At 37.4% G+C, this 12,500-nt stretch overlaps 2 protein-coding genes across 2 annotated transcripts in view; one reads left to right on the forward strand and one right to left on the reverse strand.

Annotated features, from left to right (window-relative positions):
* Positions 1 to 3,647, forward strand: part of LOC122251567 (putative flavin-containing monoamine oxidase A) — a 6,304-nt gene extending 2,657 nt beyond the window's left edge. The window contains exons 7-11 of the mRNA XM_086534618.1: positions 69 to 347; positions 833 to 1,015; positions 1,388 to 1,572; positions 2,001 to 2,159; positions 3,097 to 3,647. Coding sequence (XP_086390744.1) covers positions 69 to 347; positions 833 to 1,015; positions 1,388 to 1,572; positions 2,001 to 2,159; positions 3,097 to 3,211 — 921 coding nt within the window. The 3' untranslated portion in view covers positions 3,212 to 3,647. The remainder of the gene's footprint in view (positions 1 to 68; positions 348 to 832; positions 1,016 to 1,387; positions 1,573 to 2,000; positions 2,160 to 3,096) is intronic.
* A 1,536-nt stretch (positions 3,648 to 5,183) lies between these two features.
* On the reverse strand, positions 5,184 to 12,190 carry LOC122251564 (AN1-type zinc finger protein 2A). Its single transcript, XM_043013592.2, has 6 exons — positions 11,993 to 12,190; positions 10,451 to 10,493; positions 9,805 to 9,976; positions 9,320 to 9,474; positions 8,750 to 8,969; positions 5,184 to 8,362 (listed from the first exon to the last, which is right to left on the reverse strand). Exons 1-6 carry the CDS (start codon positions 12,045 to 12,047, stop codon positions 8,138 to 8,140), a joined length of 870 nt encoding a protein of 289 aa, XP_042869526.1. The 5' UTR covers positions 12,048 to 12,190; the 3' UTR covers positions 5,184 to 8,137.
* Between the last annotated feature and the right edge of the window lie 310 nt (positions 12,191 to 12,500).

Here is a 12,500-nt window from a genome sequence, read left to right on the forward strand (position 1 = left end):
AGGGCATACATTTCTATAATGAACAAAATACTATCCATTTTGTATATAACTATCCACTACTGTTACAGGGAGGAACTCAACAAATATCACAACTCCTAGCAGAAAGACTGGGCGAAGAAGTCGTTATCTTGAGTCACCCCGTTGTCCGAGTGGACCAAACCACAGAAAACGTTAAAGTGACGACAGAAAACGGGAAGACGTTTGTGGCTCGCCGGGTTATTGTCACTGCGCCGCCCAATATGATAAATAAAATGGAGTTTTCACCTTCACTTCCTCCTTATAAGAAACTTATCTACGAGAATCTGCCGGTTGGACACCTTATCAAGTTTTTGGTGGTTTATGAGAAGGTAAGAGATTTAGAGATAGAGTCTTATGAAAGTTTAGATGATAAGCTGTGCCATTATTATTATTTTTTTTTTAGCAAGTTGTACTGCTAATCATATTTAATTACTTACCAGGATTCTTAAAGGATAGCATTATTGAAGTCATCAGGCAATATTAATGGTGATAATAACAATAATGGCATTATTGATGATACTGGTGATTTTAGTATTATGATAGTGATAATGATAATAATGCTGATGATAATTATTATCATTGCCATAATGGTAATGATAATGATAATCATGATAGTAAAAATGATAATGATACTAATAATATATTAATAATAATAATGGGAATACTACTACTAATAATAATAAAGCCAATGAAAATAATAATGATGATAATAACAATAATGATAATAATAATAATAATAATAATAATGCTAATGATAATAATAATGCTAATAATCAACCCTCTCCCCCTGTCCCCCTCTCTCCCCCTCCCACAGGCATTTTGGCGCGAGAAAGGCTTTTCCGGCGAGGTCGTCAGCAACGGCGGCAACGAGAGGCTTCCGAAGGGCGTGAGCTGCGGCCCCCTGAGTGTGTGCTTCGACGCCACAACCCCCGGGGGGACGGCGGCTATCGTGGGCTTCATTGCAGCTCGCCAGGGGGTTGAGTGGCAGGGGAAGACGGTGAGAGGGGAAAGGGGGGATGGGGGGAAGGAGGGAGGGGGGGAGGGGGAAGGGTAGGAGGGGGGTGCTTGAGTATGTAGGGGAGCTGGTGATATATGTATATGTACATTTGAAAATGTCTGAATTGTATATATTATTATTTATTGATATTTTAATTTCCAATCCCGCCCTCTCTTCCCCAATCCTTCTTTTACTTCGTTTCTTCATCCCTTCGCCCCTACCCTTTCTCTTCCCCCCTTTTCCCCGTCTCTCTACCCCTCTCCTTCACCCCTCTCCCCATACCCGCCATCCCCCAACCAAACCCCATAACCTCCACCCCCTTCCTCTTACCCATCCTCCCCTTCACCGCCAACCCCCCCCCCCCCCTAGTAGCACGAGGAACGAAAAACAGCTGTTTTAGAGGGCCTGGCAGCGACACTAGGCTCCGAGGGACGAGACTGCGTGTCCTACACGGAGAAGATTTGGGCCGAGGAACCGTATGTAGGAGGGTGTCCTGTGGTGTTTGGTGTGCCTGGCACCATGTATGCCTTCCCGCACCTCCGCTTGCCTCATGACAGGTATGTGGGCGTTGGAGGAGGTGGGAGTGGGGGTGATGGAGGTGGGGAGGGGGGGAATAGGGGGGTGGGAGTGGGGTGAAGGAGGTGGGGAGGGGGGAGTAGGGGGTGGGTGGGAAAGGGGTGGGAGTGGGGTGAAAGAGGTGGGGATGGGGTGATTATCATAATCATATTTATGATAATGATAATAACAAAATAATAATAACGATAATCATAGTAATAATAATAGTAAGGATGATAATAGTTATAAATACAATAATGTTAAGGATAATAATCATGATAATAATAACAATAATGAGGATAATGATAATGGTAATGATAATGATGATAATAATCATAATCATGAATAATGAAGATAATATAATAATGATAATGACAATAATAATAATAATAATAATAATAGTAATAATAACATTATCATCTCATTCTAGGGTCCACTTCGCCGGCACAGAAACATCAACAGAGTGGACTGGATTCATCAGCGGAGCCATCCAGTCAGGGCAGCGGGCAGCTACGGAGGTGCTGAAGAACCTGCGGCCAGAAATGGTCTCCGAGGACGACCTGAAGGGAACGTGCTACGACCCTGAGAGGTAAGGGAGGAAGGAGAGGAGAGGGAGAGATGGATTGGGAGGGAGGAGAGGAGAGGGAGAGAGGGATTGGGAGGGAGGAGAGGAGAGAGGGATTGGGAGGGACAGGGAGAGAGAAAGGGGAGAGGATGAGGGGGATAGGGAAGGGGAGGGGGATAAGGAAGAGATAGAGGGAGAGATGAAGGGGAGGGATAGAGAGAGGATGAGGGAGGGATGGAGGGAGAGAGGAAGAGGGACAGGGACAGGGAGGGAGGGTGAAGGAGATGGACAGGAAGGGATGGAGGGAGAGAGAAAAGGGAAGAGAGGGAGAAAGTAAGAGGTAGAAGAGAATAGGAATGGATGAAGGGAGAGGGAGAGAGGGAGAGAAGGGATAAGGATGAGGGAGATAGGGAGGGATATGGAATGACGTGGGTGGAAGAGGATAGAGGAGGAGGAGAAGGAACAGGAAATGGCAAAGGAGAAAAAAGGGTGAGTTTTAGGAAAAGGAACAGAGAAGAGATGGAAAGAAAGGGAGGAAGTAAGGTGGATGGGAGTGAGAAAAGAGGGAGAGGAGTGGAAGGGAGGGAGAGGCAGGGGAATAGAATGAAGGAGCTGAAGAGGAAAAAGAGAGAAGGAAGGAAGTGGAAGGAGCAAGAAGAAAGAAAAAGAGAGAAAAAAGTTGTGGATAGAGCTGAGGAAGGAGTTAGAGAGAGATAGATAGGGAAGGAGAGAGAGAGAGAGAGAGAGAGAGAGAGAGAGAGAGAGAGAGAGAGAGAGAGAGAGAGAGAGAGAGAAAGAAAAAAAAAGAGAGAGAGAACAGGACAGAATTTTTAGAATAAATCAAATACATAGCTTATATGTAAATAATTAAATACCTTTCACTCAAATTTCACACCAAACCCTTTTTTTATGTCATCGCATAAACATAACACATATATACAATGATTCTCTACAATTACAGCCTTCCTGGAGACTTCAAGACAAACCAAAGGCTACATTCAGACACCTACAAAACGCTTCTTATTGTAGCTGTCATCATTGTGTTCATTGCTGTTGTATATGCTATGCAGTTATAAAAAACAAGTTGTTATATGTTAAAAGCATAGTATTATTCACTGTAAAGAATATGATAAATCATTAAAGAGGTAAAATCCATTTTGGACCATTTTTAACGAAGAACTACTGTCTCCACAAAGATTTTCTTTTTCTTCACTTTGCTGAAATAAAGGAATTTGTAAAGAATGAATATACAGTACAGTGTAGTTTCTCACTATAGTGTTTTGTTAAATTAAATATGTTTGCAATTTTGAATAGACTTTAATCAGAATTTGAAGAAACATTATTTCTGTTTATACAAAGTTGTAAATTGAGTACATCAATATGAATCAGTAATTCTGACAATAATTGCATGTCAATAGTCTGCAATGAATTTGTAATATATTTACAATCCTTCCATTTTGGTTGTATTTTTTTAACTTTCTATGTGATAGGACAAAATAAAGAATATACTCCTTGCTTTATTTTTTATTTTTTCAAAAAAATATTAGGATATTTATAATCCAGTGTACAATTGGGCAGTGCAAAGTACAGTATAATCATGAAAGTATGTGATATATATAATATATAAAATATCTTTTGGCCAGTTTACCAGTATCAAGCACATCACAATTCTAAAGAAAAAGCACATTTCAGTATCAGAGTCCCTTGCACGGGGAACACTTCAATCTGACTAGCATTTATTTTGAGAAAGTATCTAGACATATCTCACCAGATTCATACACACAGATGCTATGTATAATCCCAGAGATTATTTACACAGCATCAATAGCATTGTAATCATATATGTCTCTATCTATGCCACGGCTCTTCTAGTGCTTGCAACTATCATACTCCTGCCAGTTTATAATTCTTTCCTCTCTCTCTCTCGCTCTCTCTCTAAGTGACAGGCATAGAAGATGACGACAACCCACACTATTTCGGGAGAAACACGGAACTCAATTTTTGCATTGCTTTGCATAATTGCACTGGTAGAGTTAACTTGTCTATTGTTCTTTAAGCGTAGTTCCAGCAGAGGATATCAAAGTAGTGTAAAATAGTATTATTCAACGTAAACAAAATAAGACCATTAAACTTTTCTTTTTACCAAGCTGGTGTGCACTAAAGACCAAGTATCCACACAACCTACACAGATTACAAATTGTTCTGTATGTATTGTTGGTAATAACAAATGTTTCTGAATACAACGCATAATTTTCAGTTTCCCTTCTTTACAATCCATTTTCTATTTATTATATACTCAAATTATTATAAAACCTGACTTATCAACAAACACACACATCATACAATGTATCTTTTGCTAAAGGAAAAGAGACTTGTTTTTTTGTACAAACATTTGAAAAAGGCCAACCTTCTATCACAACACATGATGGACTTATATAGTTGACTTTCAATTGGAAAATAATATGAAAATTAAATATGTATATCTGTGCGTGTGTGTGTGTGTGTGTGTGTGTGTGATGTGCATGCGTGAAAATTACATATACTTCTACAAGTGTGTAAGTACAACTGCTTTACATCTTATATTTCTCTATTGATACATATATATTAATTTAATTCTTCACATATACCATGAATTAAAAAAGTTTCCTTTACTGTAAACATTTCTCCACCATAAAAATAGCAATAATTTTTTGTTTTAAAATATCAACATTATAAATGTACCATATTCCATGTGAGACTCTCATGTATAAACAAGTCAGCAATACCTACATGGTTATAACACTAGAAATTCATGTGCAATTATTGTATACACTTTCTGCTTACAAGTTAAAGATTTAAGATTTGAAAGGTACTCTTGGCTGAGCTTTTCAGTGGTTGAGTCTTTGTAATGTAACCACCTTTTCCATGTTCCTTTACTTTTAAAAATAAATTGGCAAGGATAAGTTGTTATATTGATGAACGAAGGACTTTTGATGGAAGATATTGACAGTTTGAAATAATAATAATAATAATTTATACAAAAATAAGGAAGCAATCCAAATCCAAATACTTGCTTTTTGTTATATTTGAAAAAATATCATTTTGTGAATCACACTACTTGAACATTACAAAATAGTGTAGACAGATCACGATATACAATTTAATTTACCTCAATCTTTGGCATAGTAACCTTAATTACTAAAACTTTCTCCTTAAGTAAACCACAATTAATGCATGCAGAGCACCACCTTCCAATCATTCATGTCTTTTAAAGTTAACAACATAACTCCATTTACTCATACTCTATAGACACTTCACATGAAAAATAGTTCTGTTCATTTGCTCCAATAACAACCACCCCATCATGTAGCTAAGGAATGAAAATCCACATATCCAATATACGCAAAAATAGTGTCCGTACATAACACGCCAACATGGCCATATGTTACAGTAAAATTAAATATATGTGTACTTCATATTTCAGGCAGTTCATCATACAATATGAATACCAGTACAAACGAGTGCTTATGCAAGTGAAATTATTCCACTTGCAGGAAGAGGCTTAGCAGTATCTTGAAATCAAACATTTATGAAAACTGTGATTCACTTTCATTCAGAGCAGAATATTTCAAAAGTTTTATGTGTGTGTATTTGTACGTATGTGTGCATGTATATATGCATGCATGTATGTGTGCATGTAGGCATGTGTAAGTGTGTATATGCATACATGTATATATGTCCGTGTAAGTGTGTATGTGTAAGTGTGTATATGCATACATGTATGTATGTCCGTGTAAGTGTGTATATGCATGTATGTATGTATTTGTGTGTGCATGTGTATACATGTATATGCATATGTGAAGTACATGTAGACCTCCAACTGCTTCCCTGATCTTCCTGTTCCACTGCTTTTCATAAATACAGGTCTATAAGAAGAGGCACTTTATAGAACAAGCTTCTCCATGGCTATTAATAAATATCCTTAAGATAGAAATGGTGCTGACAATACTCTCGTCCCAAACACATAGAGTAGAATTCTGAGCTGTGTTACAAACCCACTGAATACAACACTGAGAAGCAAAATACATCATAATTCCTGAGTATAATTGAAACTGGTAAATGTTATATATTCAAAATAGTAAGCAAATGTTAAGACATCAATGGCAGTGATGCAAAAACATGGTGTTGCTACAAAATCTATAATTGAAGTACAAAGGTAAAAGTTTTAACTGTTGTAACAATGCGATGCATGGCTAAGCTAACTTGATCTCTTCTGTACAGAGTGAGAATGCACAGATGTAAACACACACACACACACACACACACACACACACACACACACACACACACACACACACACACACACACACACACACACACACACACACACACATACTACATATACTTTCAAAAGTTATTCATATGCTAGATCAATATAAAATGAATCCGTTACTACACAAAAATGCTATTTCATAAATACCTTATTGAGACTATATTAAATTTAGTACATTTTCTATTTCCCATAATACACCAAAATGAAACGAAGTGCAGTAAGTCTTTACATCTAGTGAATTTCATAAATAAACAATTTGAAAAAGAAAAGAAAAGAAAAAAAAGAAAAATATATATATATATGAAATTTACTGAACAAATTACTATGACCATTAAATTCTTATATATCAAAATTTATACACTTTACAAAAACCAGATGTCTATATGGAACCCCAAGCCAGTCTCTCTTACTCCAATTTCTTTATTTTCTTTGACTGAGGTAGCATCACAAACCAATGCCTACATGACACTAAAACCATCCTTTACAATATCAGGATGTAGAAGGAGACAGTCAACCAAAATAAACGAACATATTTTCTGAGGAGAGGAGCGAAGCTGGTGCATATTTGCAAGAATAATCTTTAATGTGCTTCTTTCACTGGTTTATAAACTTTCCATCACATGCAATTTTAAAAGCCTTCTGTATCTTTCATTGCCAAAGAATTTCCATTCATCTTGCAACACAAGAGACAATATATGGCAGTGGGTGTAAGCATCGACCAAAACACAAAGACTTTCATAGTTGCAAAGCTGTAGATTAAAAATAGCACAACCTTACAGTTGGTATCAAGATTTTTTTTTTTTTTTTTCCAATTTTATTTCAGAATTCTAAGATGCAAATTTCAAATCCCTAAATAAGTGTCTGGAAATTTGGTCCACATTTAGGGTACGTTGCAAGGTGGTAGATGAACTTTGCAACACGAGTCCCAACGTAAGAATAAAATTTACATAGGGGATTTAATATATATATTTATATATATATCTATAATATTTCTATTTCATTTTTAGATATATATCTTTCTTACATAACAATGTGTGGATGAGAAAGATTATGAGTGTTGGTGTACATGTATTTGGATGAGTGAGTGCGTGAGTGAGTGAGTGAGTGAGTGAGTGAGCGAGTTAAGATCCTATCATCACTTTAATTTCAATTATACCACACACAGCAAACATGACTAAAGTTCCTTTGATGTTGATCTTTGACAATGAAAAAAAAATTATAACAATTGAAAAAAAACAAAAATGAAGAGAATCACTGAAAAAAATCAGTCTAATAATTCTCAAATGGAAAATTCTAATCATTTAATTCTGACGTAATAATTTTGAAAAAAATAATCAAAGTTGATTTCAGATATCAATTGTGAGTAAATGATAAAACTGAACAAATTTCTTTTCTTGTGTTTTTTTTTTAGTATAAATCTACACACAAAACAAATAAAAATCTAGAAGTTCAATCTAAGGTATATGTAAAGTGAAAACCAAAATTATGTGTATTAAAACAGATACACTCACACAAGTACATACAAACATACACACACAAATATAACAATTGACAAGAATCCATTAAAAGAAACAATATTAATCCATTTTATCAATCTCCAAAATTCATGCAATTGCATCTCCTCTTAACTTATTAAAAAAAACTCCATTTTAAAACCCAAATAAATTCCTGAGGTACTTTCTGCACTCCCTCAACAAACATTACAATTGCTGTTGTTGTTCCCTTGCTGGTTTCGCGCCGCAGATGACGCTGATGTTTCCTCTAGGCTCGCAGCAATAGCCCGGGCCAGTTGTTCCTCCTCGCTTTCCTGGGGACCGGAACCAGTGCGAGATGGCTGTTGCTGCTGCACCCGAGGTGCCTTGTTGGCGTCCTGGACCGAGGCTGCCATTGCACGGGCCAAAGCTTCGTCCTCTGACTGATTATTGGGAAGGAGAGGGAGGGGAAGAGGAGCTTGTTAGTGATTGGGATAATAATTATAACTAAGTAATTTCTAAACCTAATAACAACAGGATGGTTTTGGCTCCAATCAGTTTAAACAACGGAGTATTTCAAGCGTGTAGGCCTAACGCCTTAGGCTATTCGCCCACTCTGGCCATGGCTAACCACTACGCAACTGATTACCCAGCATGCTGGCCATACAAAAAGCCATGACAAAATATTATGTCCCCAGCAGCAAGTATTACCAACACATGACGTGATATCTTGTCATCTTGTCAAACAATACAAATTAAATAAATATGGATAATAGATGAACACTTAATGAAAATACTTCAAATGCATTTCAAGAATCAGAGATCCCTACCATTCCACCCTGCAGTGAGGAGACGCTGGCAGGAGTTCGGACCGGTTGTCTCTGCTGCTGCTGCGAGTGTCCCGTTGGTCTGGGCCCTGTGGATGGGGGGGAGGGGGAGAAGTACCGCCTGATGCCCTGAGCACTCGCATCTGCCAGGTTGCTGAGGCCGCGAGAGATGGTGCCATTGCTCTGCCCTCTACTGGTACTGCTGCGTGACATGGCAGCTTTGCTGTGAGAGAAGAAGAGGAAGAGTTGGTAAAAATGATGGTTGGGAACACTAACAAAAGCTATGCTTAAGGGAAAGATACTGGGGGGATCATCATCCTAAGATATATACTGAACTATTGATTCCAACTCATACATGAAATAGTCTGCAATCAAATAATAAATAGAATAGAAAGGAATAGGAGTACTGACAATATTATCACCTTGCTGGTAACGATACCAATTCTCTAAAAAACAGGTGATACTGCCCATACTGATACCAATACCAAAACTACCAGCACATCTCTAACAGATGTTAAAAGAAGACTAAAACCTTTCAACAAATGATGTAACAAACAAGACAAGACAACTTACCCTGCTTTCTCTCGTGATGTTGCAGCAGGCCCCTTGCAGTCGTGGTCTGTGGTATGCCTGTGCCGCAAGCAGTAGTTAAGGCCACAGGCGTTGCAGGAGACAGGAATCATCTCCTTCGTCTTGCAACCATTTGCCGAGCATTTGTTGGTATAAATCTGGAAGGAAAGATAAAAAAGGATCAGTATAGACCATCAACCACCATCTTTCCCATTTATCTATGAAAGTGATATATGATAAGCACAGAACACAACAGTAACGTGTGTAAAGATGAAATGAAACACATCTCAAAAACAAAAAAGCATGGTCTGTGTCATGGATTGTCTGCTTCTTTTTACTTTGCATTGAGAAAGTCATGAAAACATGGCCATATTTTCATTCACAGTCACGCACATTCACATTCACAGTCTCACACACACACACACACACGCACGCTCGCACGCACGCACGCACGCACGCACGCACGCACACAAGACCCCAAAACCCACCTTCTTGTTTTTATTTTTACAGTTATTCTCCATGTGATCATTGACAGCAAGATCAGGTGCTTCCCCCCTCTTGCTGGGGACTGGCTGGTTGCACAGGGGACATATCGGGATTCGGACATCCACCTTGTAGCTTTCGGGGCAGCTGTGGTCTTCGTACTTGTGGTGGTCCACACTGGGGGGGAGATAGTACTTGGTGCTTTATACAGTATTAGCTTTGTGGGTTTAGATTATGGGGGGAGAGAAGGCAAAGGAGGGAAGGGGAGAGAAAGGGAGGGGAGGGGAGAGGAGAGATGGGGGGAGGGGGGGAAGTAATGTTTGCATGAGGGTTTGAAAATAGTGGTTAAGAGGGTGTGAGGGTGAGGGTGAGTGTGAGAGTGAAAGAGAAAGAGAGAAAGAGAAAGAGAGAGATTCTTTTCCTATCCTGAACACCATGCCCATTAAAACCCAAATCCATTACATATTCAATTTACAAACAATCTTTACTCATATTCCAAATAAATTTCCTACACCAAGTCTAAAATAATATACACAATCTTCATTCTTTACCCTTCCTAACAGTCTTCTTTAATTAACTTCTTTTCAAATTTTACTAATTAACTATTTCAATTGAAATTCATAAAACTGAGGGTACTGAGCATCAACTTACCAGAATTCTTTTTTGCACATATTGCATGTAAATGGCAGAAAATCTGAAATAGGGGAAAAAATAAAATGAATATTCTGAATTTCAATAATATCAAAATTTCCAAAAATTAAAAACAGACCATTGAAGTCAAGAAAAAAAAGTGATATGCACCAAACAAACTGACTGTAATTGTTAACAACACCTGCAATGGCTTGCAAATGGGGATTTTTTTTTTTTTATTGTTCTGACTGAGTTCTATCCAATCTTTTGCCAATGAATAGGAATCAAACAAATCCTTGAAACTAGAACCATCTGGTAATAATGTAAGCCAAGATTAAGTCTATTAATAGATGCCATAACTAGAATATATAGAAAATATAATGGTCAGTTTGACAAATGAAATAAAAGGAATGAAAGCAAATATCCTATTATAAAGTCAAGCTTTCATCCTTTTATCATACACTCTTAATACTTTTAAAAGGTAGAGATTAAGAAGTAATTCAGATTAATTGTAATGAAATATATAATTTAAAAAATATGATAGAGAGATATGTAGCGATACTATGTATATATATATATCTATGCCTATCTGCAACCAAATATAAGCAAGTGAGTGAGTGAGCAAGTGAGTGAGTGAGTGAGTGAGTGAGTGAGCATGTGAGTGAGTGAGTGAGCATGTGAGTGAGTGAGTGAGCATGTGAGTGAGTGAGTGAGCATGTAAGCGAGTGATAGAATCCCTTCTCTAACAATCCACCAATTACGCCAAGAAAGAGTGAATTCAAGCTATCAATCTCCATTGCTATGATGGAATATGAAAGGTCAAGTTATTCTTCTGTTTAGACACAAATATCTAGCTTTTAAACTCCTGTCCTACCTGTGCAAGAGACCATATATAGTATAGGCCAAGATATACATGCACCAAGAGCAAGAAAAATAAAAAATAAAAGATAATGAATTCTATCAAATCTTCCTACTATGACATAACTGCCACACTGAAAATAAAAAAATGTCTGGTTTCATACAGGAAAATTTTCATCAAAAAAGTTATTTGATGATAAATCACTAACAAGATCTACCAACCGGAAAAAGGCACAAAGACACATCATGAATCATAAGTCTGTTTATGATTTTTCTTTTCCTTTTTGTTTCATAAATCAAACAACTTTATCTTCAACTGAAATCATTTTTGAATATCATCAAACTACTAAGCAAGTCTCTGAGCTATATCTTGTGAGTGAGTGAGTGAGTGAGTGAGTGAGTGAGTGAGTGAGTGAGTGAGTGAGTGAGTGAGTGAGTGAGTGAGTGAGTGAATGAATGAATGAGTGAATGAATGAGCGAGCATGAGAGCGACCAAACGAGTGGGTCACAAAGAAAAGTGTCACAGAAAGTGTCACAGAAAACTCTGCCATGAAAGAAAAATGACGCCAAATACACCACTCCCTAGATTCCACAGACTGATTACCACGCAGTACAAATATATCTCAAACTCATATCACCGCGTCATATTATTCACAAATTACGAAATACATCAATAAGAAATGAGGAAGATCCTTGAACACTTACCCAACTGTCTACAGGTTGGTTCCGCACAGTTAGTTCCTAGATGTGGTAACTCCATTGTTTCTTTCACAAACTCCTCCACAAATCACGAAACACTAAAGACAATATCGTAAAAAAACACGTCTAGAGGGCGGAAAATATAATAAATAGTAGATCTATTGAAGAAATTAAGTATACGTCTTCCCTTCCGTCTTCTCTGTGAATGATTCAGCTGACTTCAGTGAGCTTATTTATAGGTCCTTATTGTCAGAAGAATAGTCACTCTGCTCTGCTGTTTACCTATTTAATGTCTCAATATAATGATTATGTACGGATCAGTTATGATATATTCTAATTTCATTTAAAGTCCATTAAAGGCTTCTAATATAAGTTTATTAGCATGTGTCACGCTGCTTACAGGCATATACACTAAAATCTATGGTGTTTCATTATTGCACTTATTTTGGCTGTAGGAGTATCACATCAACTTTACAGTGCTTAAACACTTCGAAAATTGATCTATTTATTGTGA

The sequence above is a fragment of the Penaeus japonicus genome, unplaced genomic scaffold (genome assembly GCF_977035675.1).
Source record: "Penaeus japonicus unplaced genomic scaffold, GWHDUDI00000001_assembly GWHDUDI00000041, whole genome shotgun sequence".
Lineage (NCBI taxonomy): Eukaryota > Metazoa > Arthropoda > Malacostraca > Decapoda > Penaeidae > Penaeus > Penaeus japonicus.

Coding starts and splice junctions, on each gene's coding strand:
- LOC122251564 (XM_043013592.2), bottom strand. CDS start 12,047: ATGGAGTTACCACATCTAGGAACTAACTGTGCGGAACCAACCTGTAGA. Junction 9,475..9,804: donor GTAAAAATAAAAACAAGAAG/GTGGGTTTTGGG, acceptor CTTTCCTTCCAG/ATTTATACCAACAAATGCTC. Junction 8,363..8,749: donor CCTCACTGCAGGGTGGAATG/GTAGGGATCTCT, acceptor CCCAATAATCAG/TCAGAGGACGAAGCTTTGGC.